Below are 26103 nucleotides of genomic sequence, written 5' to 3'. Positions count from 1 at the left end.
TTCTCGCGTATTGGATATCAAACCCCGAAAATAATTCATTGTTCTATTCTATATTGGTCTCATGGATCTGTCAATAACTGGATCTCCTGAAGATAGGAGACCGTGTCAATCGCTTTTGCTTGTCCCCAGCGTGTGAAAGATACCCAATATCCATCAAATATCTCACGCTGCTCTCCAGGGCTACGATTGTTTCTTTGGTGTCAAAATGGCAGTTTTCTGGGACTTCGTCTTGATCTCCCATGAATTGCCATGTATTCTCTTCAAACCACCTCAGCATTGGCATGAACGGATGATCAAAATCAGCCTCCTCGACTTCGGCTTGTACAAGTCTCATCCATTTTTCATGCTCTATTCTTTCGATTGGTAATCCCGTCACCTTGCCAAGAGAATCGCAGAATGTGGAAACTGTCACACCATCGACACAATGAATTGCCTCTGCTGAATACCTTTCCGGTTGCAAGAATATATCCGTAATGAGATTGGAAATCTGATCCACGCCTGCCACAGTGAAAAAATGAAGCTCTTCGCTGACGGATCTAAGGCGTGTAATTGTGAATGCCAGTCGCCAGAGGAAGTCTTCTGAATGGGCGATCCCTTCTTTCTGGGACCCGACAATGAATCCTGGGATTACAGTCTGTGCTTTCTGGCTTTTTTTCTTCTCTCGGTCTAGGTGTCTGTTGTACTCGGCTAACAGCAACTGAGACATGAACTTCGTTTGGTCGTATCCTGATGCGTCGGAGAGCTTTCTCGCAATCTGAGAATGGCTTTCTGCATCTTTTGGCATGTATCCGCCAGAGACATAGATCAATTTGCAGGGAGAATCCATTTTTGAAAGCCCGGACAGGATCTCAATGGTGCTATGGATGTTGACTTTTTCGAGCTCCTCATAGCTGTCCATCCAATTCACTCTGGCACCATTGTGAATGATGCAGTCGATTCGTCTAGTCGCGTCTGTTGTGAACAGTCTTTCCCACTTAGATTGTTCCAATCCAAGCGCTTGTTTGCTTAGATCTCCAGTCCAGACTTCAATACGATTTTGGTAATCTGGCTGCCACCACCGACCAAGTTCGCCATTCTCTTGAACCTTTCTTCGCGCTTCTTTTTCATCCTTGGCGCGGACAAGTCCAATTACACGCCCAATTTGGGGGTGTTCCAAAAGAGAACGCAAAATCTGGCTACCAAGAAAACCGGTGACGGATGTCAGGAAGACAGTCGCTGAGCGAATCTGGATGAAATCTAGCTTTGACTTCAGTTTCGCGAAGTCGGCAATCAAATTCCGGGAATCTGTGTCTTTCTTTTCTAGCTTGATTATCCCTGTGAGACTGTCTGCAATGTTGCAAACGGTCACATCTTTATGCAAGGTCTCAATGTTGAGCTTTTTTTGGTATTCCCTGCGAATCACATTCACCAATGATACCAATTGCATGGATGTAAAACCAGTCTTGACCAGCGAGAAGTCCCGACCCCGAATATATGATGCAAACTCCTCGTCTTTTGCCTCGATCATGTCTGCAATTATGTTGCTGATTTCTATCGCCGTTGTGTGCGCTTCTGGGATCTCAGGGAACTCTTCGCTCTCGGAGCCACCTCTGCGGCACATACGAATGTCCTTTTGGCTCATCTGAAGAAGTTGGCTGTGAAGCTTCTGTCGGTCAATCTTCTTTGACATTGTGAGTGGCAATGAATCGATTGGTACAAAAATGCTTGGAATTATGTATTCCGGTAGAGATTTCGAGAGCTGGGTGGAAAGCATATCCGCCAGTTGGCTTTGCTGATCCTGACTTGTTTCAATGAATGCAACAATCTCGGAATCACTTGATTCATTATCAGATAAAATCACTGCCGAGCGACCGGTCTCGAGACATAGGCCTATGGCACTTTCCACCTCTCTAAGGTCCACACGTAGACCTCGAATCTTGACATAACCGGTCTGACGACCCAGAAAGATAATATCACCATTTTCGTCGTATTTGACCAGATCCCCTGTGCGATAGACTCGTGAACCTTTGATTGGAGGCATGAAGGCAGCCCACTCGAGTGACGAGGGTTCCAGAAGGACTTTGGCCTGATCATCGGGGTCTTTGAGGTATCCAAGTGTCAGGAACGGACTCTGTATGAGCAGCTCTCCCTCGGCACCGAAAGGCATCAATCTGTGCACATTGGAAGGATCTGTGATCCAACATGCAACATTGCCGATTCCACGTCCAATATTTCGGGGGTTATCACCGGGCTTCATTGCCAACTTCACTGTGTCCCAGACTCCAGCTTCGGTTGATCCGTACATATTGTTCAATTGAACTCGCTCGCCCCATGTTGACACGATCTCCGCCGTTGTAGGTTCACCTCCGAGCCCCAGAAATCGAAGACCTGGCAGATTTTCTGGATGAATTTGGGGTATCATCGATGGAGTGAGCCAAGCATGCGATACTTTCAGATCGTTCATTGTTGATTCGAGGTCGCCGTTGCGCTCTTCCGGTGAGATCATGCAGAGACATCCACCAGCTGCTAGTGGAGCGAACACCTCCATTATACTGGCATCAAAAGCAAGACTGGCAGATTGCATGAATCGGGTGGAAGCATCAATATTGAATTCTTCGATACACTGGAGAAGGCTACGAGAGACTGCATCATGGCCGTGAATGACGCCCTTTGGGACTCCCGTGCTTCCAGAGGTGAACATGAAGTAAACTGGCTGTGAAGCATCGATGCTGAGGTCTTGCTGCCAGTCTTTCGGGCACTCCTCATCATCAAATCCCTCTGGTTTGATCAGCCTGGCTTTGAGATCTTTGAATTTCTCAAGTTGTTTTTCTTCAGTCACGAGATATTGAATATCAGCTCTTTCAATCACTTCTGAGATTCTTGCCAAAGGATACGATGGTTCTATTGCAGTGTATGCAGCACCTGCTCTCAATATTCCAATCAAGATGATGATCGTCTCCACGGATCTTTCCATGCAAAGGCCTACGGTACCTCCGGGCTTGACACCTTTGCTCCTCAGAATCTGACAGATGACAGCAGATTGTTTTCCCAGCTGTTCATATGTGATCTTTTCTGTGGTTGACTCAATTGCAATGCTGTCTGGACGCAGATGGTATTGCTTCGTGATAATTGCATGCAGACATTCTGGATAGTCGTTTTGATTGTGCTTTGCGGTATTGATGTCGCGCAGTCTTTCGATGTCGAATGAGGTTATACTGCTCATTTTATCAATTTTGATGCTGGGTTCTCCCAATAGAGTTTTGTATATACTCTGAAGACTTTTCAATACGGCGCATGGCTTAAGCTCTGGCTTTTTAAGGCTGTTACTGTAAACATTTGCCACCATACTGTCGTCAGAAATTGCAAAAACAAGCAGCAATTCAACCTGAACTGGATGTCAGCTCCGCTCTAAAGCAATGGAAATCTTATATGTAACACGGGTTTCATACCTCAAACAGCTCAAGCACCTTTGGCGGACATTTCAACTGCTCATTCGAAAGCAGCAAGACAGCCGTCTTCTGTTCCTTGCTCGTGCATCCTTCCCAATCATTGGTTGCAATAGCCTGCGATAATGTCTCTATCAATTGATTGCTTGTAAAAGCATTATCTGTTTGAATTGAAAGGCATTGGCCGTGAAGATCTTCCGATGAGACCTTCGTGTTCTTCTTGGGAAGATTTTGATGTTTGCCTTTTGGTTGAAGGTGAATAAAAGTAGGTAGGTTTGGTGCATAGTAGTCCCTCAAGAGGACTGTCCAAGCAGCGAGTATTGTTGTCTGTGTTCTCTCTATTTCCGACTTATCCTCGTTAATTGTGGCTGGGTGGCAAGCTGAGAAGATATGAGGATTCTCATCATCTGCGATACAGCGGTGTTCGGTGATAGTCATGGTAAAAGATCATCAGTAATGGCAAGGACAACTTGGTATTTGTTCAATTCTTATATTTGATAACAGTTGATTGATTTTCCCGTCTGATGCTCTGCTTTATATAGTTTCACAACCAGTACTGAATACCGAATCGATCTCGATCTTCGAACATTATGCCTGGGTTTCATTGCATCATGTCCAGAGAATTCAAAGCAAGTTTTTTGGTGGCTAGTTGACCGATCTTTGCGAGCAGAATAATCCCTGCTGTTCAAAGTCTGCCCCTATTTGACAATAGATCGATTTGCCAACCTACTACAAGTCACAACATGCATAGAACCCTTTTTAGAATACTCAGACCGTCCCTCCTGCAGCAGAACAACAAGTTCAATAGATCAAAACATGGCAATCTGCGTCTGCTGGTAACACGACTTCTATGCAGATGATCCAAGAGGTCCAGTTTTGCCCCTATTTGACACATAAATCGATTTGCCAATCTACCACGAGTAACAAAATGCAAGAAACCTTTTCCAGAATGCTTAGATCGTCACTCCTGCAGACGGAGAACAAGTCTGACGAATGAGAACATCGCATTCTGCGTCTGCTAGTGACACAGCTTTCTATGGATGATCGAAAACATACAGTAATTGGTTCGATTCATAGTCTCAATAATTAACTTATGACAAATATTGTGTTATTCTTGCCTGTGAATCATACCTCAGAGTCCTTGCACCCCAGATCGTGGCGAAGCTTGAGTAGTCCAGAGGTCCGTCATTCCTATGACCTTGTTAGCAATCGATGCTCGCCCAGTAGTCTTCTTAGTCATTGGCGCAATTTTAATTGACCTGCGGCTCTTTGTACGACCAGTCGATCCATTTTGAGAAAGTTCGAAGAAATTATATCGCCCTGATCTTCATTTTCCGGTCCTCTGGTCGCAACACTCCAATAGCGAATCGTATGCAACCTCCTGCAAGTACTTTCTGGTAAGGATGGATTGAATGAATTCAAGAATGCCTTGGTTTTCATTCACATATCACACCGCCACTACACATAGCACTATCTCTAGCAGACTTTGGATCTAATCTCCGGCCACAGTTGCACGGTCAATCAGGCTCGCGTCAGATGAAAATGTAAATGAACTCTAATATGACATAGCCTCGCATGAATCGCTTTCTTCTTTGTGCTCCGTGTATCTGGTGTGTAGTACAACTTTCGAATGAGGCTTTGTTCAACCCCAGGCTCTGCGTAATACTGCTTTGATTGGTTGAGAACAGCGGACGGCTGTAAGGAGGCATTCCTTCACTGACCTCTATTTTAAATCATCGAACTGCAATCTTGGTCGCATGGCCACTGACGCTGAATCATATAATGCTCTACTAGAATTGAGGATACTATAAGTTATGTCAGAATCACCTTCTGTCGAAATCTTGCATTCAGCTAACGCACTTGCTACAATACAAACTGTCCTCCACCTCCTCAAGATGCCTTCCAATGAATCTTCTATGCCTCGGCTTCCCAATTCTATGCCTGAGAAGGCTCTCTCGGTTGAGGCTGTGGGAGAATTGCTACAAAAGAATATGGCAGCAGATATACCTCCATCCCGCGATCTTGGAAGGTAAGATCTTTTTTTTTCAAACTTAGGGCTGAATCATATGCTGATGCCTAACCGCAGATTTACAACAACCAATTTCGATGAGACTGCTATGAATCTCATGATCGCAGGTGGTCTACAAAACCAAGCATGTATTGAAGAGTACCCATCTCTGGCAGAGTCAGTCCTGATTCCTAGTTGTCTACTATTCCGTTGTAAGGGTAACTGAAATCACGCTCTCTATAAGATTTGAAGAAAAATGCATCGCCATACTCGCCAATCTTTGGAATGCCCAGATTGGCTTTTTCGGCGCTGCAACGACGGGGTCCTCTGAAGCTGTTCTTCTGGGTGGTCTCACGATGAAACGACAGTGGCAGCGGAATCATCCTGACTCTTTGGGCTCTCGTCCTAATGTGATCATTGGGGCCAATGCACATATTTGCATCACTAAGTTCGCGGATTACTTTGATGTCGAGGCTAGGATTATACCTGTCAGTGAAAAAAGTGGATATGCGTTTGATGTGAAGGCTTTGGAAGCTCACTTGGATGAGAGGACAAGTATATACTCTCTATCTCTCTCTCATGTCTGATTCTTCTTCAGAGCTGACTTTGGATAGTTGGGGTTTTCTTGACTGTTGGATCTACCTATACGGGGCATTTTGATCCTGTCCAGCAAGTCTCGATGGTGTTGGATGAGTACGAGTATCGGAGCGGAAACAGCATTCCCATCCACGTCGATGCTGCAAGTGGTGGCTTCATTGCACCGTTTACTTCCAGCAACACAACCTTCATCTGGTAAACTGACATCCCTAAGCTTCATCCGCAAAAGTTAATGAATTCCTTGCCAGGGATTTCCGTCTCCCTCGCGTGCAATCCATCAATGCCTCAGGACACAAGTTCGGCCTGACTCCTCTCGCAGTAGGATGGATCGTCTGGCGTGAAAAGTCCCAGATTCCACAAGAACTTCTGCTCGAGTCTTCTTATCTCCGGGGAACTCATAGCAATTTCTCGTTGAGTTTCTCGAGATCGGGTGTACCTATCGTGGGTCAATATTATAACTTCCTCCGTTTGGGACTGGCTGGGTATCGGGATAGAACCCAGAGCTTGTTTGATCGGGCTTCTCGTTTGAGTGCTCTGCTAGAGGAGACGGGGTTTTTCTGCTGCTTGGGCGATGCTCATCGGCGGCAGAGTGCAGCTGGTTACCATACGCTGTGTCGGGGAGGTGACCAAGCTGCTGCTGCTCCTGTGCTTCCCATTGTGGTATTTAGGTTGACTGATCGTGTTCGACGACAGTATCCTAACCTCCAGTTATCCAATGTTAGTGATGCAATGCAAGGTTTGAACTTCTCTATTCCGAGTAAGTAGCTTCCATCTTCCTACCAGGTTTGTATCTGACACAGATTTCAGACTACACCCTTCATGGTTGGGGAGCTCAGGGTGAAGATATCGAAGTCATCAGAATAGTTATTCGCGATGAGATGACGACGGACCTGATGGGAGAAGTGCTTGCGGGCATAATTCAGGCAGTGGAAAGACTGATGGACCAGGCATACCTACTACAGGACTCGTGATTCCTTCGGGGATTGGCTATGAAACCTCCACGGCAACTGATGAGAAGGAACAAATCTTAGAGCTAGAGTAAATAGTAACTGTACAGATAATATATCATAAGAATAACCCACAGGAAACAAGTCTAAACGCAGATCTAGATCGAGCGCCTAAATTGTCTCAGCAAGAATGCAGAGCCGTAATTCCAAAGAACATCGGGTTAATGTATATTTCAAATGCAATAGGCTGAAGCGAAAGCAAAAATTCGTGACATCGTCATGTCGACAACTTTTCAGGGATCTGTTAAAGATCAAGGGGCACTTGGCTCGTCGTCGTCCGACTTGTCAATTCCATCATCGTCACTCTCCTCGCCCCAGCCGTCTGCTTCGAGGGATCGGCCTCGAATTCCGAAACTCATGATGAATCCAACAAAGGAAACGGCACCAAAGACTCCGAATGCTAGGGCCTCGCCTTTGGGTTGGACCTTCGCCGTTAGAGAGAAAAGTCCTCCGGATAGGAATGGGCCGACTGCTCGTCCGGCTGCGGAGAGGGTCTGAGCAAGACCATTGAGCGCACCCAGGACGGCATTGTTGGGGGCGGAGTTGGTGATCAAGAGCAAAGCGCTAGTCAAGCCACCCACGGAGGCTATAGTCTTGACTAACAAGACAAAGCACAATTCTATAGCCATGAGCGCGGACTTGCCAGTCAAATTCTCAGTCTTTGAGCTCTTGTACCCGATGAAAGGCATCAAGATAAATGAGATGACGAAGCCAAAAAGCCCCGCGCGGTAAGACCATCTATTGCCCATCTTGTCGCGTAGGCGATTGAAGATGCAGATCTGGAAAATAATGGTCACGATGCCAGCAAATCCTTGCGAAAGCCCAATCTCAGACGGGGTGAGTGATCGTCCCGCCGGTGGTTTAGCTTGTGCAAAGATGGGGAACAAGGAATTGAAAGAGACGTTGCAAAAGGCAAAAATCAGGTAAGTCAAGAGAAGCAATATAGTATCTCGGGTGAAAATTTCATCCCAAGCAAGTTCCTCGTGGTGTCCGAGCAGGCTAGACACCTCCGATGCAGAATCTAGGTCACTGTCATGGTCTTCCTGTTCTGTGCCACGGTGGTCATGGGGATATGGAACCCCCTGCGGAGCTGCCACATATGTTGGCCGACGAGAAGAGCTGGTAAACTGCCAGAGCCAGGTGAAAAGGCTGCGTACTTTTCTTCCAATCTTTGGGATACTCTCTGCATCTTCCAGGCTCTCTTGGAGGAAAAGAGTTGTCAGCGCGAAGTCAATCAGAAGAATGACGGCAGCCACGAGATTAGGCGCAAGGTATGGGTAGGGGTTTTTGTTTCCGGTGAAGGGATTTGTTTCGAAGATAAAAAGCCCTCCCAGAAGAGGACCGGTTATACCGCCAATTCCGTACAGAACAGGAAGGTAAGTAAAAGCCTGTGACTGATTACTGCGGTCGGTGATTTCTCCCAGGCATGTAGATACCAGTCCCTGGTTGCCATTGACTACACCCATCAGTGCCTGCACTGCGATGGCTTGTCCTAGGGTCCTGCAGAACCCGAATGCGACGAAACACAAAGCAGTCAAGAATGTGCCGAGTAGGATCACCGGCTTGCGACCAACACGATCCGAGAGCCAGCCCCAGAAATAGTTTGTAGCAAATTGTGCGAGTGCAAATGCAGATGCAATAGTTCCAACGTATACACCCACCTGACTCGGCTCCACCTCGGGAAATGTCGATGCCATGTCGGGAAGATAAGGACTGATCGAGTTCAGCGCAGTCTGCTCGGCCAGGGCAATCATGGCTAGCACGGCCATCTGCCTTTTTGGCAAAGGTGATTGTGTTCCTGGGTGATCAGCGGCATCATGGTGGTGATCGTGTGAGCCATCTGCTGAGGACTCGGACTGGCCCGAGTTCGGTCGTCCACGCGACTTGGGCGGAGGGGTATCAAAGGTCTGGTAATGTTGCGTAGAGGAACGGCGATTCAGCGAGACTCGATCGGAGCCCGGCATAGTGGCAGCACACCGAGAAGTCCGAGAATGGAACGCGCTTCAACTCATGCGATTTTGCCGGTTCTAAGCGCAATGATGTCGTGTGAGATGTTGAATAACAGTCTCAACCAACACTGTCAGTCGAGTGTGTGCCCGGTGACGGTTCCAAGCGGTTGTAGGGAAGATCAGGGGAGTGGTTTCCGACAATTCGAGGTGTTGCAATGGTTCAAATCACCGCAATCGGGAAAGCAGGGAAACCAAATGATGATGTAAGCGTGGGGATGCTGACTCATTGGTTCTGGCCAGCAGTTTTGGGTGGCGTAGTAATTATTCATGCAGGTTCAATGTCTAGTTTGATGTGTTGGTTGGTTATTATTGGACTGACCCTTACATTTTAACAATACTATATCTCCTAAGTCTACTGGATATTGTATATCTATGGTAACATTACAGTGTACCTTATGTAGGGTGCAACACTATATGTGCGTCACACCTATAGATAGCTATGTCCAATTATGACCACCTCACTTCTCAACCCTGTGGTGTCTCGGGTCCCATCTCTACTCGGTCTATTTACTTGAACTGGGACTACTCTCACGTTTGGTCATAATATTGGTGGCCTACGTCTGAAGTTAACGTTATAACCTAGACAGTAACCAATGGTTCACTTACCAGCATCATGTCAATCCACTTGGATATATATATACATCCTGGCTTTTGGCAAATTGGATTTTCACGCCAAAGGTGCGTGAATGTCATATTCTGATCAAGCTCGGGTCATCAGCATCACCGAATTGAATGTTCATTTGATGCCAGTGAATCTATAACTATTGATGATGTATTGGTAGATTGCAAGTAGAGATCAAGTGTCGCTTTTCGAACATAATGTCAATGATGGCCCGATCATTCATCAACCAGCCAAGTGGTCGAGCAGTAACTCGATCATTCAATCTTCCTTGGTCTAGTGGTGATGATTTCCGCTTGTCATTAATACCGATAAGCGCGGGAGACCGGGGTTCGATTCCCCGAGGGAGAGTTTCTTTTTTTGATTGCACTTGCAATATCCATGCTTTTTTTATAGCTGGATTTATTCTGCTTTTTTTTTTTGCCAATACCTTCGAATATAGATAGGCATGCTTCTTGCTCTTCACTACGTATATTCTGTCAGTTTATCTATAAACGACCTGCAGGGTCGTGTGGTGTGCAAGTGGTACCTAAAGTGGGTCCGTCGCCGCAAGCCCTAAGAAAAAGTCTGTTGCCCCATATAACACAACCGGGCCTGTCCATTCAACAAGGCCGGCTGGCCCAATGGCAAGGCGCTTGACTACGAATCAAGAGATTGCAGGTTCGACCCCTGCGTCGGTCAATTACATTTTGCTTTTTGAAGCTGTCAATGGTGTGTGTGGTGGACGAGAAGCTCTTATCATTTTGCATCGAAGTGGTGGCCGTGGAGCATGACTGGCCAGGAATGGTAATATATGATTGGAGAGAGAGAAGGAAAGAACAGAGAAATCACACTAAAGAATGGCCCTCAACCAGGAAGACAGTGAGAACTCGTTGAGTGATCTATGAAGTTGAGAAGACAGTGATGAGACGCAGATGGAAATCCAAAGTGTATAGGGTATAAGCCGAGCACACAGCTAGTAAACATAGGCCAAGCTTTACGCAGCTCAACACTGGAATCTGCACAAGGTGAAGTAAACCAGACGTAAACCACGTTGAAGAGAGAGAGAGAGAGAGAGAGAGAGTCAATTAGACAGGTATCATACCCAGTTAGCCACACAATATAGTATTTCTTCTATTCTATACTGGATACAGGTAATGTCACGATCAACATTCGTTTGCTGTTAATAAGCAATCTTCATTCTGTTAAGTATAGCATAAACACCATCCAACCCGGGGCACCATTCGGGCCTACTGCGGGTACGAGTTTCCACAACAGCAACCAGAGGATGGGGAACCGACAATTCCGCCGAACAAAAGCGGAACGGGACTGAGGATTGTTCTGGGATTGGTTCAGGTAGACATCAAACCTGACCAGGTGGCTCCCGGAAGCAAGAGAGCACTAATACGGAGGACGCGAAGCGGGAGAGGAAATTAAGTACATAGTCAAAGGATATGAATGGAATTAATGAATAGCAAGCAAAGGATATAAACAATGCAAAAGCTAAAAAAATAAGAACAAACACGGCAAGAGGCCATCATTTTTTCATCACTTCATCACTTCATCAACAAACTGACAGCCCAGGGAACACTAAGTCCCCGCAAATCACCATAGTGCTGACCGACGCCAAGGAAGACAATAGGAATTCCAGTGGCGTGAACCATACTGACAAGTGTTCCCACCATATCACCAACAGTGTCACACTTGCTGATAATGAATCCGTCTAGATTCCGGCCTGTGCCAAAGGCTTGGTTGAAGTTGCGTGCTTGCATGACACTGTCCGTGCCAACGAGAGCCTCACCAACCATGAAAATCTTGTCCGGGTTGGCGAACTTGGCGAACTTCTCCAACGAAGACATGAGACGTTGGTCGTTGTGGCGGCGGCCTGCTGTGTCGATCAGGACAACGTCGAACTTTTGAGCGGCTGCGTAATCAACGGCGTCCTTGGCTACATTGGCGGCATCTTTGCCGTAGCCCTTCTGATAGATCTCAACATCACCGGCGTTCTCGCGGACGCTCAATTCCTTAAGACGATCTACGTGCACACGGAGTTGCTCGACAGCACCGGAACGGAAAGTATCACAGGCTGCGACGAGGACTCGGTACTTGTTCTGCAGGAGGAAGTAGCAGATCTTGCTCAGGTTGGTCGACTTGCCAACGCCGTTGACACCGACAATAGACATGACGTATGGCCGAGGGGCCTGCGCCTTGGTGGTGGGAGCAGTCACGGCGTTGATCTCACGCAGCAGATCTAATGAGGACGTCGGGGTCAGGATCTTCCGCAACGAAGACTCCATGGCCACCTGCAATGCAGCATCGGCACTCTGGAAGTTGGCAGTCTTCTTTCCAACCATCTCACGCTTGACTCCATCGCAGAGACGAACCGCAGCTTCGCGAGCAACGTTCTTCTTCAAAAGGTGCTCTTCCATCGCCTTCAAAGGCTTCTCGAGATCAGATTCAGTCAATACCTTTCCGCCAACAATGTTGCGGAAGAAGCCCCCAACGGCATTGAAGCCAGACCCAAGGACACCAGAAGACCCAGTGGATTGAGCCTTGTCGGCATCGGCTTGATCTAGAATGGATTGGACTTCCTCGCCCAACTCTTTCAGCACAAACTGACCCTTGCCAGTCCTGCGACCCATATCACCCTCAGAGACGGCCTCCACCACTGGAGCAATAGTCTCTCCTTCATCAGCGGGGGCGGAGTAATCAAGGATCTCTCCGTCATCCTCATCCGCCATCCCACTAGCATCCCATCTGCGCATTTTCTTCGCGGGGGCCTTGGCAGGCTTTCCCTTGCGGGACGTTTCATCGCCAGATGACGCATTGGCGCTGGAGGCAGCCTTGCGCGCACGGCGAGAAACACGACCTCCAGGTCCGGCCTTGGCGGTAAGAAGATGGCCTTTTACGGGAGTCGAAGATCTAGAAGTATCAGGTGTGGCCGGTGGCGTTCCCTCGTCAGAGGTTGCCCCGGCTAGCACAGCTCTAGGCTGCGCTTTCAGTTGGTCAGCACGAAAAGCTGCTTGCTACGGGACGGAAACCAGGTCATACCTTTCACCAGGCCAGGAATTGGTGGCGGCGGTGGGCCTCCATTATCCGATGAGACAAGCGGGTCTTTCTTTTCCGACTCTGCTTCATATTCCTCTGCAAAACCTCCAGAGTTGTCCTCAAGCTCCCGGACTTGCTGCTCAAAGTATTGATCAAATCGATAGTTCTGGATTCTCGCGCGGTTTCCTTTCACTTGGTCTTTGTAGAGGTCGATGAAGATAGTCGAAATGTTCTCCAGAAGTTTATCAATCCATCCGAGGTGAAGCAGCGACTGGTAGACGGCCTATACAAGTCCATGATTAGTTTTGAGGTCGGCTGGCGATCTCGATGGGCGCATGCGCAGACGTACCACGAAGATCAAATCAAACTCCTTGACTCGCTTCCACTTGAGAGTGTATTTTTCCTTCTTGAATGCTGGCGACACTCCCGTGGCGCTGGGAACGACCTTTTCCTCAATGAAGACGTCGTTGATCAGGCTGTTGATGACATGTGCGCCCACTGGAGCATACGACTTGGACCAGAGGACCACACCGGAGGTCGTTAAAATCTCAAAAGCCTCCAACATGCTGAGCTAGTAATCAAAGAGTTCGCAGAATCAAAGAATGACCGAGACGCAACAATAATGTGGGAGAGGGAAAGCTGCCGGGGACTGGTGGCGGAAGTTGGAGATCTCGGGAGCGGATTGGACCTTCAGCCACGTATAAACACTTTCCCTTCCTATCCTCGCTTCCAGTCCATCGCCACCAAACCTTCCACTCTTTAGCTTATCTTCTCTTTCTTTCTACCACTATGTATCGCGGCTCGTTCGCTCCGCCGCCTGCGCAATCGCCACCCCTTCATCACCCAGTCCCCCAACATGTTTCGACGGTGCCTATGATGCGCTCACCACCACCTCCAGCTCCTCAACAACCCCCAAGTGCTGGCTATGGCGGGAACCCATACCAGCCCTCCCCTGCCCAGGGCGGTAGTGGCACATATGCTCCTGGGTTCGGCGGGTTCATGAACGAACCCACGGCACAGATGGGGTTCCAGGTCGGCAAAAGTGCGATGGCCGCTGGCCAGGAATATATGGAACAGAACGTACGTGCCTCTCTCTTTCGTGCCTTGTTGTTCCTATCTGACCAGATGACAGTTCAATCGCTATGTTTCCATCCCCGCGCTTAAGCACTACTTCAATGTTTCCAACTCCTACGTCCTGAACAAGCTGGTTCTCGTCCTCTTCCCCTGGCGTCACAAGCCCTGGTCCCGCCAGCAGGCTCGACTGACCTCCAGCTCTGCTGGCCCTAATGGCCAGATCATGCAGCAGCAATACTCGTCCATGTTTCTGCCCCCGCGTGATGACTTGAACTCACCTGATATGTATATCCCCGTCATGGCCCTGGTCACATACATTCTCCTGTCGGTGTTACTGGCTGGGTTCCGAGGCAACTTCCATCCGGAGCTGCTGGGTTCGATCACTACCACCGCTATTGCTGTGATCCTATTTGAAATCCTGTGCCTAAAGCTGGCTACATACATTTTGAGCATTAACAATGACTCTCAATTGCTGGATTTGGTGGCCTACTCGGGTTACAAATTTGTGGGTATCATTGTGACTATGGTCGCAGCGGAGATCTTGAACCCCGGTCAGGGTACCGGAGGTTGGGTTGGCTGGACTGTCTTTGCGTACACCTTCTTGGCCAATGCATTTTTCTTGGTGAGGACTGTGTCTGTGATACCCAGGGTGTTCCAATGCTAACTTCGTATACCAGCTCCGCTCTCTCAAATATGTGTTACTGCCGGATTCGACCGACTCCGCCATTCACGCTGGCTCGATGCACACCGTGGCTCGCTCTCAGCGCAACCGCCGCACTCAGTTCTTGTTTGTGTACTCCTACGTTGTGCAGTTCATCTTCATGTGGGTGCTTAGTCGGGAGGGACCCTCGACATCTGGCTCCGCGTCGTCATAATCGGAAGGTGAGATATTGCTGATATAGAAGGGAGGAAAGGACGGATAGCATAGGAAGGACAGAGTGGATGCCTGATCGGGCATTGCACGGGGTAACGATATAGCACGACTTATTGTAATCAAAATACCTGCATTTGTAGCGGTCTATCGTACGGGCACTACCAAATGAGAATAGCTACAGAAGCACAAGAGTCTAGAGAAAAGTAAAGTAAAAGACTTTATATGAATTATATTAACTATAGACATGCTGACCACTGGAAAAATCTGTCGAAGGTTAGAAAAGGTTCATCAACGACTCAGAGCAAAAAGTTGCAAAGTAATCAAAGGTCCTCAGAGATCTTGGTAGTTATGGTAATATCATAGCCATAGCTCAATTACTATCTAGGCGTGATAAAGTTTTTAATCATCGGACGGGGAGGGGATGGTGCAATAACTGAAAGTGCAAGGTGAACATACCCAGTAGAGAGTTGTCGAGTTGGAGGCCTTGGTAGTTAAGGCGGTATATTTCCTAGATATCTTGAAACAGTCAGCGCGATGTCTTCTCAACAGCAATGACAGTATTGTGTGGAAGGATCCAAATCAGAATATGTAAGAAATTAAATATCATCCAACAGCGCTGTATAGAGACCCCGGCGAGGGCCTCACAGACGCTGGGTCAATCGCAAATTACCGCATCATATGAGGAGGCAGAGGGCAAGGCAGGAGGGAGGCTTACCATCAGTTCGTGCATGTATACACACTCGGCTGCAGCGCAGATCCATGGATATCGTCCAGTGGCAAATCATCCAAAGCCACTGGCAGATAATCCAGTCTTAAGTAGAAGAAGAACTGCGGTTGACCGAAAAAAATATAAAAGCACGGTCTCGGAGCCGGGTTAATCCGGCTGCTGACCTCAGCAGAGCCCTATCGCTGCGAGTGGCCGATTAAGCGAGAATTGCGAGTTGTGGGCACATCCCGGAATTTCGAGCCAACTTCTGGACAATTGAACTCTTTCGACAACCCATACACATACCCTCCGACCGTGAGTAGCCTTACTCTTCTACACGCTACAAGAACACCCGCTGAATTTTTCGTCTAGAAATTCGACATGGCCGATATCGATGTCAAGGTCGCTTCCTGGAAGCTGGTTGAGGTTGGCCGCCTGGTGCTGATCCGCGCCGGTCCCTACGAGGGCAAGCTCGCCGCTGTCGTTGAGATCGTGGACCACCGCCGTGTACGTTGAGATCGCTTTCCTCTCCGACTCCGACAATAAACAAGAAATTGCGAAATTGGAGTTTTTGGAGATTGAAATCGGGAACATTTCCACTGACATCGAACACAGGTCCTGGTCGACGGTCCCTCCACCGAGGAGAACAAGATCGTTCCCCGTCACGTTCTTCCTCTCGCCCACGCCACCCTCACTCACTTCACCATTCCCCAGCTCCCCCGTGCTGCCGGTACCGGTCCCGTGAAGAAGCTTTGGGCTAAGAACGAGATTGATGGCAAGTGGGCCAAGAGCTCTTTCGCTCAGCGCACCGACCGCTCCGAGCGCCGCAAGAACCTGTCCGACTTCGAGCGCTTCAAGGTCCTCCGTCTCCGCAAGCAGGTATGTGATGAAGATCGAGACCCCAGGGACTCAGTCGCAATGATGCGCCTGGGCCCTGATTGGATCCGATCCGATCTTGAAAACCATGAACATCCAACTAACTCCACTACAGGCCCGCTACGAGGTCCAGAAGTCCTTCGCCAAGGTCCGCGCTGCCACCAAGGCATAGATGATTACGAGGTTTCGGTGCATGGGTTGAAGGAGGTGTCCTGGAAGGGTTTCCATTGCTGGTCCCCCAGCAAAACAGCTGTATACATTACCAATGAACAGCAAAAATGATTCAAAATCCTTGATATCCCGATAGGGCCATTGTCATCGGTTTTCTTTCCTCCGTGGACTACTGTTATATCCCCAATTTATCCACGGGATCGTCTTGCTCTCTCCAAAAAAAACCCAAATCCCCCAAAATAGAAGCAGAGATGCGTAAATAATGACCTATAAACATTTAATCGCCTGAAATTGGAGACCTTAGCGTTTAAAAATGGCGATGTCGTAGTTCCCTATAGTCCAGATAGGGCAATGTGTGCAGTCTGGGGAGTGGGCATCCGCTCGCTAACGATTTTCGGGTCGGCCGCACAGCTCTCATCTTCAACCTCAACAAAATCCATCAACCAACCACCACAGCTTGATATCTACCTCTCAGGTACGTATTGTCATTCAACTCGTTCGAATCCTCGCCTTTTCATCATCAAATCCCGCCGTTTCCCGGATGTCGTGCGATTCGTGGGGGGTCGACTCTCCCACCATGCCCGCTTTCCCACCATTCCCACCTTGACGGTCATGAACCACGCAAAAAACCAACCCACTAATCGAAATCTGCTTTTGTTATAGGCACACATTCGCAAAAATGGCTGATCCCCGCGTTGAAGAAATCCACGATGACGAGGTCGCTAAGACCGTCGAGGAGAGCTCCTCTGAGTCTGGCTCCGAGGCTGGCGATGAGCCCACCATCCCCGCCGGTGCCTCCGTCGCTGTCCACTCCCGTGGTGAGAAGAAGGCCCGCAAGGCCATTGGCAAGCTCGGCCTGAAGCTCGTCCCTGGCATCACCCGTGTCACTCTCCGCCGCCCCAAGAACGTATGTCTGCGACCGTGAGATCTGCCACCACAGCTGTCATTGAATTGAACATTGCATTGCATTTTCATGACCTGCACCTTGCTTGGTGGTGGTCTACGACATTCCAATGAATGCGCTGATACTAATTGTGTACATAGGTCCTCTTCGTTGTTAACCAGCCCGAGGTCTACCGTTCCCCCAACTCCAACTGCTGGATGTATGTGACCTTTTAACCCTACTCCATGAAATTTCCAACTGACCATCTGCAGCATTTTCGGTGAGGCTAAGATTGAGGACCTGAACTCCCAGGCCCAGGCTTCCGCCGCCCAGCAGCTTGCTGCCTCCGAGGCTGCCGGTGACCACGCCGGTCACAACCACGAGGAGGAGATCCTCGGCAAGGGCAAGGCCCCCGAGGCTGAGTCCAAGGAAGAGGAGGAGGATGATGGTGAGGCAGCTGACGAGTCTGGCCTCGAGTCCAAGGACATCGAGTTGGTCATGGCACAGGCAAACGTTTCCCGCAATAAGGCTGTCAAGGCTCTTCGGGAGAACGACAACGATATCGTCAACTCCATCATGGCCCTCAGCATATAATGAAGGAGCCCCAATAAGGTTCTAAGGATTGGACGATGGTGATGCCCATAGTTGTACACAAATAGCCCAAAAACAATTGAACCCGACTTGTTCGACAACACAGAATATCTCAATTCTCTTCGTATATATTTAAATCAGTACTGAATAGAATAGATATTCAGTGCGCTGCGAGATATCCCCGTATGGATTCGGGCTGTCCATTTTATACTCGTAAGGTCCCGGAACCATGGCTCACGTGACCCAACCTCCAAACCTTTCCGAGCGCTCCTCGTTTCGGCACCTCCCTGCACATCGAACTCCCCTCTCTTCTCCCCACCCCCCAAACCTCTATCATACCCGTCACAATGGCTGCTGTATGTTCCAATCTTCTTCTTTAGCTGGTGCACAACCAGTCTACCCATCTCGATGGCTCCCGCTAACTCCCCTTACCCGAACAGCGCAGCGCCGCTACCAAGATCGACTGGGCCAAGGTCTCGAGCTCGCTCGGCCTCCGCGGTCAAACCGCCATCTCCCTCCAATCCTTCAAGAAGCGCAACGACGAGGCCCGCCGCAAGGTTACCGTCCTGTCCGAGCAGCCCCAGACCGTTGACTTCAGCCACTACCGCGGTATCCTGAAGAACAAGGCCATCGTCGACGAGATCGAGAACCACTTCAAGACCTTCAAGCCTGCTTCCTACGATGTCAGCCGCCAGCTGAAGGCCATCGATGCCTTCGAGGCCCAGGCTGTTCAGAACGCCGAGGCTACCAAGGGCAAGGTTGAGGCCGAGCTGCAGAACTTGCAGAAGACCCTTGAGAACATCGAGACTGCCCGTCCCTTCGAGGATCTCACTGTCGTAAGTATCTACTGCTGGAATGAGGTATCGGGGATATGTCACTTACATGATTATTTATTTAGGACGAGGTTGCTGCCGCCCAGCCCGAGATCGACGAGAAGACCGCCTCTCTCGTCTCCAAGGGCAAGTGGATGCCCCCTGGCTACAAGGTATGTGATGGCCACTATATTGATAATGAATCGATACTCATACAGTTTGTAGGAGCGCTTCGGCGATCTGTCCGCTGTCTAAGCGCGGACTCTTGTGGCCTCAAATCCGCCTTGTTATCCCTCGTTTCATCACACTACGTGATCATGTTGTTTGGAGCCAAGAATATGGCTATTTCGTCGGTAGATGGTCAGATACCTCCGATAGTGTGGTGGGCTGGGATGTGTATAGAAACATACATTGTCGTTTCCGTTATCAATGGTTTCAATTGTCCAGTAAATGTCTGCGTAGTTGTTTTCTGCTGCATGGAATGTTCCCTGCATTGTTTCGTCTTCTATAGAACGAATGTATAGAAAAAAGAAGCATCAGAGTAAACTCAGACTTCATAGTGAGTCAGGGTATATATCTCGAGACAAATTTCGTACCAACCGCACAATCTTCTCATCTTTGCACTAAACACCGATCATAACCAGCGGCAACATGCAACAACAGCTGTCAAAGCCCCATACTGCGTCAACTGGTGCATCAAGCCACAGACCTGATGCTCAATGCGGAGCTCTAAGGGCGCCAAGACACGCAACTCACCTCGTTTACCCACTTCCCCTCCCCCTCGAGCTTCTTCAATTCTCCTCATTGGAGACGACTCTGCAGGTGCCTCTTTACGATCAGATGCTTGCTCGTCGGCATGCCAGTGCTGTACCCTGAGGTCATTGCATCCACTGAGATGCCCGAGATCTGTTAATTGACGTCTTCAACCCCCGGCAGTATATAACTGTTCTAAAAACAGAGGCAATAACCAAAGAAACGCATAAAGAAAAGAATCAATAAGGTTATCAATATATTACACCCAAGCTTGACACAGCCAGATTGTCACCTGCAAAGCAAATGGGCCAACAAGACCCAAACCCATTGTCCGACCCATGCTCGCGCCTGGAATCCCTCCCAGTGGAAATAATCCAGTTGATATTCCTTCACTGTCTCGAAGTGAATCTCCCACGTGCATCACCGCGGCTGAGCTACGCGCTTTCCAGTCCGCTGCTGTATACCTGGCTCATTCGGCTAGCGTTTAGCAGTACGAACCCCAGCTCGCGCGAGGGATTCTTCACGCCGGACTTTTGCCGCCGCCATTGGACTTTTGGGCGTTGTCTTGGGAGGAACGACAGAAGCTTCAGACTACGCTTCTGACTTGTCGGTGGTGTACCTTTCCGCTGCTCAGGCGGTGTCAACGAGAGTATGTTCTTCATACAATTCGGAGGAAATGTGCCGGCTTAGTTTTCCATGAGGATGACATGGCTCTGTTGGAGAATTTAGAGGCCCGATTTGAGGATCTGGGTGGGTGTGATTGGGCTGTTAATGGGCGGCGTGGGAAAGGAGACCTGGTTTTTCATGCGCAGCTGGACAGTAATGCGTCGTCTCGAATCGACCGGAAAGTCGCCATCTGGTTCCACTTTGGTGCTGTACAGATCCGTGAGCCGCATGATATCTACTATGAGAATGATCTCTTTCGGCTGCCTTGTGCTCTGGCTATCCGCCCAGGTCGTATTCCAGATAAAGTCTTGCGGTCCCCATGGTCGGATTCTCAATTTGAATTTCTCCAGCTCTTGTCTGCGGATTTTTATCTGGATGAGGATGAGGTTTGCCCTGAGCGCTCCTCTGAGATTACATATCGTCTCATCCGAAAACGAATGATCGAGCCTTTTCGTCGATTACTGGGTATGTCTTTCCGCGCTGCGAATTGTCGTGTCCCTGCTCGCTGGCCGTTACAGCCTTCGCATTACTCCCTGGTTCGACGGTATGCATCTGGGTCCGGGGATCCGTTTGCCATGACTATTCTACATGACCGATGGGATGATGTCCCCGCCGACGCAAAGGAGGACTTGCTGCGATACATTGAGCCAGAGGGTACGTCGTGATGCATCATTAGGATTGAAACACCAGGTGATTTCCATCTCTATTCTTGTCCATATTACGATACCATGTGCATAGCGAAAGAAAGAAGTGATAAACGTCATATCCTATCATTTGATTCATGATTCAAAATTAAGAATTGCGCCTCGGGGTATGTACTCCAGATAGCAAAGAGCAAGAGGCAAACAGCAAATAGCAAAAGGAAATAAAAAATAGGACAAAGTCAAGCGCTTCCATAACAATCATAGATCCCCACACTGGCCCATATTATGCTTCAGTGTGTAAGGTGTCAGAGGTAGGCTCGCCGCAGCGAGGCGCTTCCTCTCAGACTGCCGATCGTCGGCCTCGTCTGCGTTTTCCACATGTGCCGCAGGTGAGGCAAGAGATGATGACATCGATCACGGTCACGACGCCGCTGATAATAGCGTGGAGGATGGAGCCGATGGCATTGACGACAGCCATGAGGCAACTTCCGATGGCGCGGAAGACGCTTTGAATCTGGGACATGTTAGTGGGTGTTGTTGATGACACTAATATAGATGAGTAACATACACAGGAGACGACGGCACCCATTTTGAATGTAGTTTGGTATGAAGTATTGTGTGTTGTTCAAGTCAAGTAGTTAAGACTTGGGGTTGGTTGTAGAAGTAGACTCCGAGCTGGAAGATGCGTGGGTATGGACGGTTTTGTCACTGAAAGGGTTCATGATGCAGGTATGGTGGGAAGCAGTGAAGATTTAAATAGAGGAAGAGATTAAATGACGATTGTTGCCAGCCCTAGAGTGATCTGCTCTCTACGTAACTGGTGTCTCAAAGAGGTGAAGATGGACAAGAGACAGTTCATGCAAAGCTTCAGGAATACTATCAATAGGGCAGTAGTGACGTAGAAGTTATGACAAAAGGCTGGGGGGCTTGCAGGTTGAAGTATGAAGAGGTGAGGTTCCCCCAAGAGGAACTGGTTTGAGCCATTCCGTCATATCGTCATTTCCTTGATTTGGAGCTCAAAAAGGTACAGGGTTTTTTGTCTTGGCCAATGATGGGCCCACGTTGCTATCAGGGATCGTCCAACGTGTGAGGAACCATATTCAAGCAGTTTCAGGTTCCTTCTAGGGCTTCATCCTGCTCTGACAGCTGAAGGACATTTTTTTGCTGCTAAATGTCATTGACGTCATTTGATAGTCACCTGACATATCCAGATTGGGCCACATCACCTGACACTAGTCAGCTGACCTTGCTCGACAGGGGATCACATGATGTTAACTTACCAGGTGACTCTTATCGCAGAGGGTGTTATCGCCCTGCATTGACTTTTTTATACTTCAATGTTTTGACTTGACCTGGCTCTCACTTAAATGGCCTGAGCTCACTGGCCCTGGTTCATTCGATCCAAGGTGTGAGTCTGCAACTTTATGAGTACTTCTCAGAATAAGTATGGAGCTAGAACGGCAAAGGTCGCCTTGCCAACCACTAATGGCAGCAGACGCAGACGCGGCCGTCAGTTCAAAAAGCCTACGTCGAGTCGAACTTCCCGGTCAAGCTCCCGTCCAGATGACATACTCTCCAACTCACCTGCAACTGCGCTCCCGCAAGCTCCTAGAACCATGTCTATGCTGGAGGCTCTTCCGCACGAGGTGATCGAACAGATCTTTCTGTTCTCACTCGAACTGAACTTCCCGCGCGCATCGCCGTTCCTATCCAAGGCTCTATCCCGCGAGAATGTCTACCGTGTGCTTATCCTCCTCGCTTTCTGGGTCGACCCACGGACCTACTCCGGGAGTAAGGCCATCGATCGCATGATGGCTCCGTTCGACTATACCCCACTTGAAGAAGATGAGCGCAAGACTTTACAAGAAGCTGTGATCAAGTGCAAATGGTGTACAGCCAATCGCCTGCTCCAGAGAATCCCAGATATGCAGATCCTTACTGTTCACCGGTATTGGATCAATGCTGGCATTGTGGTAGATGAGCAACAACAGGACGCTTTCAAGAGATTCATGGGCCGCAAGGATGTTGAGAGCCAACACAATTTTCAAGGAGTGGGCGATCCGCAATACAAAGCTGTTGGCCCCCTCAAAGAGCGACTCCAACAGATTTACTCACGATTCGGTCCCTCAGGCCACAAAGGACCCTACAATTTCGACCTCGACATTAAACCCATGGTGTCCCTTGATATCAAAATCCGTGAACTTAATATGTTAATGACCTTGCCGGCTCTGGGTCTCTGCACCTTTCCTTCCCATCTCCTCCGCGGCCGTAGCAATGGCTTTACCCAAGAAGACGTCCAATTTCTGGAAGTGCTGCGCTTGACGTCCAACAACTGGACTGAAGCAAAGCCTCGCAAGCGGCCATCGACGACCACAAAAGTTGATCGCAAGGCTCTGCATGAAGGACTCGATAATGCAATTCGCCATTACAATTACGAAGCGCTCCTCTCGCTTCTCAAGATTGATGAGTTTGTCTTCCGTCATCAAGAGGACGCTTCCGAAGATCTGCCGACCCGGTACATGATCCCTTCTCACCTGTTTGTCGCGGCTGCCAAGCTCGCTCCTCGAGAAGGAACCCCTACTTGGCGCTTCTTCGAGGCTCTCATCCGTGCTAGCGCGGAGTCCATCCCGCGCAACTCCCCGGAGATCACTCAGTGGGTTGTCGATACAAAAGCTCGTGGTCACAAGGGCCAGAATCGATTTGACATAAGTGGCAATTTTGCTGAATGGGTGTCAGACTTCCAGATTCATTTGCCCAAGCACCTAAGAGAGCTCCATGGCCCCAGCATGCAACTTTTCAATGGTGGTCAACTGAATTGGATGTTAGTTGAGGGTGGTCAGTTGCTCATTGCACTGAATATCGATCTTAGAGGCACCAGTGAGGATTCGTACTTGCGACCTTGGTATTCTGCAAGTATGAGCAGCTTGGAGAATTACTGGGTGACCAAGTCCCCTACTTCGAAGGAATAGCTTCATTTGCGTGGCATTCTACATAGACGGCCAGCATAAATCATGATGGATTACGCAGTCGACTCGCACATATCTGAACAAATTATGACTTTACATGTATTACTAGATGACAATGTACAAAATACAAGAAACAATATCACCAGCAATTAGGTGATAGTTTACATATTCCCCAACAACCGCAAAATTCCAGCAACACGTCCACCAATCGTCAATTGATACCCAGTCTCAACAACCCCCTTACACATCTCCCAAGCAGCACGACCATCTTTAGCGCCAGCCTCACCCTTACGCTTCTGAATGGGATAATCGACGCGGGGCGGGATAGCAGTGCCCATAATCTTCGGGAACCGATCTACACAAACAGCCTTGGTATTGCACAGTCCGCGCAGACCCTCTTCGCCCGCAAATCGGCCATAGCCTGATCCACGCACTCCTCCAAAGGGAAGCTGCACGGCGTAGTAACTGCCAAAGTCGTTGACTGAGACCATTCCGGCGGAGATGTTGCGGACGCAGGATTGGATGTCTGTCGCGTTATGGCCGAAGACGCTTGCGCCTAGGGCGTAGGGCGTTGAGTTTGCGATGGCGATTGCGTCTTGGACGGATGATGCGCGCATCACGAGGAAGACTGGCGCGAAGAGTTCTTCTTGCGCGATGCGCATATGCCGCGTGACGTCTACTAGAAGGGTTGGGGTGAAGTAGTGGCCGTGGGTGTGGGTTGGGTGGGCGTGTTGGGTGCCGCCGGCGAGGAGGCGGGCACCCTGTTTGACGGCTTCCGCGATGAGGGTTTCTAGGTTAGCAAAGGAGGCCGGAGAAATCATTGCGCCCATGTCTGGGGTTGTGGAGTCGAGGAGGATGGAGCCCAGACGCAGGGATCTAATGCGTGGGGTGACGATTTCGATGAGACGGTCGTAGGTACCAGGAAGGGCAATGATACGCTCGACACCGATGCAGTTTTGGCCGGCAGATTGGAAGACGCCGCGCATGAGGATGGATGCAATTGATGAGAGGTTGTTGACGGTGCGCGAGTCATCGAGGATCACGGCTGGGTCTTTGCCGCCTAGCTCCACGCAGACGGGGATAAGGGCCTTGGCTGCTGATGCGCAGACCTTGTGGGCGACAGGGCGGGATCCAATAAACGTCAAGTGTGCGATACTAGGGTGCGAGGTGAAGGCGTCCGCAACGGTGGGTAGACAGACGAGCATGTGGACCAGGTCGCGTGAGTAACCACAGCTGGAGAGGGCACCGCGCACCATATCGAGGAAGTAGGCTGAACACCATGCGGTCTGCTCGGATGGCTTGACAACCACCGCATTTCCGGTGAACAGCGCGCTGATAACGGGTCCGATGAAGTTGTGAAGAGGGTAATTCCAAGATACACAGGCACCCACGACGCCGAGTGGTTCGTATGTGACCATGTTCTTCTTGTACATCATCAGGAAATTGGTGGGCCGGCGCTCTGCGAGCAGCGCCTTCTCGCCATGATCGATTGTCCACTTGAGCTTCTCTGCGGTGACGAGGATCTCGCCGAAGGAGGCATCCACTTTTGTTTTACCCGAATCGAGGCAGCATGCGGTAACGAGGTCGTCTTGGTGGTCGAGGACATATCTGCGAACATTAGCATGTCTCTCGAAGCTATCCCACGGTATACAACAGGACCACATACTTTAACAATGTCCGAAGAACCTTCCTGCGCTCCGCAAATGTAGTCTTGGCCCATTCCCGCTGCGCAGCCGTTGCCGCTCGAATAGCATCGTTGACATCGTCGATTGTAGCGGGCTTGATCCCATTGCCAAGCACTCTTCCATCGGCAGGACAGTAGCTCATAATCAATTGCTCGTTCCATTTCTGTCAGAGACCGGCGATTAGCACAAGTATAAGAACCAAGTGGAAAACACAAGCAACTGTACTCACCCCGCGGGCCTGATCCTCCAAGACCTTCTTCTGCTGCCCCTGGGCCTCATCCCAAGACTTGCCAGTGTGGCTCTTGCGCACTTCAGTGGGAATAGGAACATTGAACGCGACTGCTGCTTCTTTCTGGGTTTGGATGTAGAGATACCCCACGTACACGGCGACTAAGGAGGCCAACGCGACCCCGATCATTGGGGCATGATCAGCGGATCCAGGAGGTAAATATACCTCTAGGAGGGAAAGCACAGATGGCGGGACGTGCTTTGCCAGACAATGCATCGTGAATTGAAGCAATTGCAGTTGGTGAGTTGTAGGGGGGGGAACTTTTTGAAGATCACAGCCGGGCCGACTACGCCGATCTACACGACTACTTTCTCCGAGGCATAAAGAAGGCTCTCAACAAGACACGTTATTCAGATATTAAATAGTAAATAGCTAAAGCAAAGCTCATCATGCCGAAGTATTGCAGCCATTGTTGGCTGTC

General features: G+C 49.4%; 13 protein-coding genes across 13 annotated transcripts; 8 read left to right on the top strand and 5 right to left on the bottom strand.

The window, feature by feature from the left end:
• Positions 1-70: 70 nt before the first annotated feature.
• N7511_006045 (uncharacterized protein) lies at positions 71-3863 on the bottom strand (the record flags this gene model as incomplete). The annotated part of the gene is made up of 2 exons (XM_057128422.1): positions 71-3364; positions 3429-3863. The coding sequence occupies 2 exons, from the start codon at positions 3861-3863 to the stop codon at positions 71-73; spliced, it is 3729 nt and encodes a 1242-aa protein (XP_056982978.1).
• A 1457-nt stretch (positions 3864-5320) lies between these two features.
• On the top strand, positions 5321-7001 carry N7511_006044 (uncharacterized protein; the record flags this gene model as incomplete). The annotated part of the gene is made up of 6 exons (XM_057128421.1): positions 5321-5454; positions 5512-5610; positions 5678-5988; positions 6048-6225; positions 6279-6787; positions 6838-7001. 6 exons carry the CDS (start codon positions 5321-5323, stop codon positions 6999-7001), a joined length of 1395 nt encoding a protein of 464 aa, XP_056982977.1.
• A 287-nt stretch (positions 7002-7288) lies between these two features.
• N7511_006043 (MFS transporter) lies at positions 7289-9001 on the bottom strand (the record flags this gene model as incomplete). The annotated part of the gene is made up of 1 exon (XM_057128420.1): positions 7289-9001. The coding sequence occupies one exon, from the start codon at positions 8999-9001 to the stop codon at positions 7289-7291; it is 1713 nt and encodes a 570-aa protein (XP_056982976.1).
• An 864-nt stretch (positions 9002-9865) lies between these two features.
• N7511_006042 (uncharacterized protein) lies at positions 9866-10438 on the top strand (the record flags this gene model as incomplete). The annotated part of the gene is made up of 3 exons (XM_057128419.1): positions 9866-10015; positions 10112-10134; positions 10201-10438. 3 exons carry the CDS (start codon positions 9866-9868, stop codon positions 10436-10438), a joined length of 411 nt encoding a protein of 136 aa, XP_056982975.1.
• Positions 10439-11200: 762 nt separating this feature from the next.
• N7511_006041 (signal recognition particle receptor subunit alpha) lies at positions 11201-13257 on the bottom strand (the record flags this gene model as incomplete). The annotated part of the gene is made up of 3 exons (XM_057128418.1): positions 11201-12639; positions 12696-12975; positions 13042-13257. 3 exons carry the CDS (start codon positions 13255-13257, stop codon positions 11201-11203), a joined length of 1935 nt encoding a protein of 644 aa, XP_056982974.1.
• Positions 13258-13481: 224 nt separating this feature from the next.
• N7511_006040 (protein transporter YIF1) lies at positions 13482-14641 on the top strand (the record flags this gene model as incomplete). The annotated part of the gene is made up of 3 exons (XM_057128417.1): positions 13482-13772; positions 13825-14388; positions 14444-14641. The coding sequence occupies 3 exons, from the start codon at positions 13482-13484 to the stop codon at positions 14639-14641; spliced, it is 1053 nt and encodes a 350-aa protein (XP_056982973.1).
• Positions 14642-15531: 890 nt separating this feature from the next.
• Positions 15532-16394, top strand: N7511_006039 (60S ribosomal protein eL14; the record flags this gene model as incomplete). Its single annotated transcript, XM_057128416.1, has 4 exons — positions 15532-15661; positions 15719-15853; positions 15962-16225; positions 16338-16394. Exons 2-4 carry the CDS (start codon positions 15728-15730, stop codon positions 16392-16394), a joined length of 447 nt encoding a protein of 148 aa, XP_056982972.1. The 5' UTR covers positions 15532-15661; positions 15719-15727.
• A 678-nt stretch (positions 16395-17072) lies between these two features.
• On the top strand, positions 17073-17870 carry N7511_006038 (nascent polypeptide-associated complex subunit alpha; the record flags this gene model as incomplete). Its single annotated transcript, XM_057128415.1, has 3 exons — positions 17073-17300; positions 17438-17496; positions 17549-17870. The coding sequence occupies 3 exons, from the start codon at positions 17073-17075 to the stop codon at positions 17868-17870; spliced, it is 609 nt and encodes a 202-aa protein (XP_056982971.1).
• Positions 17871-18214: 344 nt separating this feature from the next.
• Positions 18215-18934, top strand: N7511_006037 (F1F0 ATP synthase subunit d; the record flags this gene model as incomplete). The annotated part of the gene is made up of 4 exons (XM_057128414.1): positions 18215-18223; positions 18308-18703; positions 18766-18852; positions 18905-18934. 4 exons carry the CDS (start codon positions 18215-18217, stop codon positions 18932-18934), a joined length of 522 nt encoding a protein of 173 aa, XP_056982970.1.
• An 801-nt stretch (positions 18935-19735) lies between these two features.
• On the top strand, positions 19736-20763 carry N7511_006036 (uncharacterized protein; the record flags this gene model as incomplete). The annotated part of the gene is given in 3 exon segments (XM_057128413.1): positions 19736-19880; positions 19924-20069; positions 20083-20763. 3 exon segments carry the CDS (start codon positions 19736-19738, stop codon positions 20761-20763), a joined length of 972 nt encoding a protein of 323 aa, XP_056982969.1.
• Positions 20764-21082: 319 nt separating this feature from the next.
• N7511_006035 (uncharacterized protein) lies at positions 21083-21331 on the bottom strand (the record flags this gene model as incomplete). Its single annotated transcript, XM_057128412.1, has 2 exons — positions 21083-21256; positions 21311-21331. The coding sequence occupies 2 exons, from the start codon at positions 21329-21331 to the stop codon at positions 21083-21085; spliced, it is 195 nt and encodes a 64-aa protein (XP_056982968.1).
• A 1027-nt stretch (positions 21332-22358) lies between these two features.
• On the top strand, positions 22359-23711 carry N7511_006034 (uncharacterized protein; the record flags this gene model as incomplete). The annotated part of the gene is made up of 1 exon (XM_057128411.1): positions 22359-23711. One exon carries the CDS (start codon positions 22359-22361, stop codon positions 23709-23711), a length of 1353 nt encoding a protein of 450 aa, XP_056982967.1.
• A 158-nt stretch (positions 23712-23869) lies between these two features.
• On the bottom strand, positions 23870-25811 carry N7511_006033 (aldehyde dehydrogenase family protein; the record flags this gene model as incomplete). Its single annotated transcript, XM_057128410.1, has 3 exons — positions 23870-25316; positions 25375-25556; positions 25623-25811. The coding sequence occupies 3 exons, from the start codon at positions 25809-25811 to the stop codon at positions 23870-23872; spliced, it is 1818 nt and encodes a 605-aa protein (XP_056982966.1).
• Positions 25812-26103: the final 292 nt, after the last annotated feature.

This window comes from Penicillium nucicola (assembly GCF_028828085.1).
Source record: "Penicillium nucicola strain IBT 29836 chromosome Unknown utg000006l, whole genome shotgun sequence".
NCBI classification, from domain to species: Eukaryota; Fungi; Ascomycota; class Eurotiomycetes; order Eurotiales; family Aspergillaceae; genus Penicillium; species Penicillium nucicola.
The sequence above is the reverse complement of the archived record's forward strand: the minus strand, read 5'-3'. Positions and strand labels throughout refer to the sequence as shown.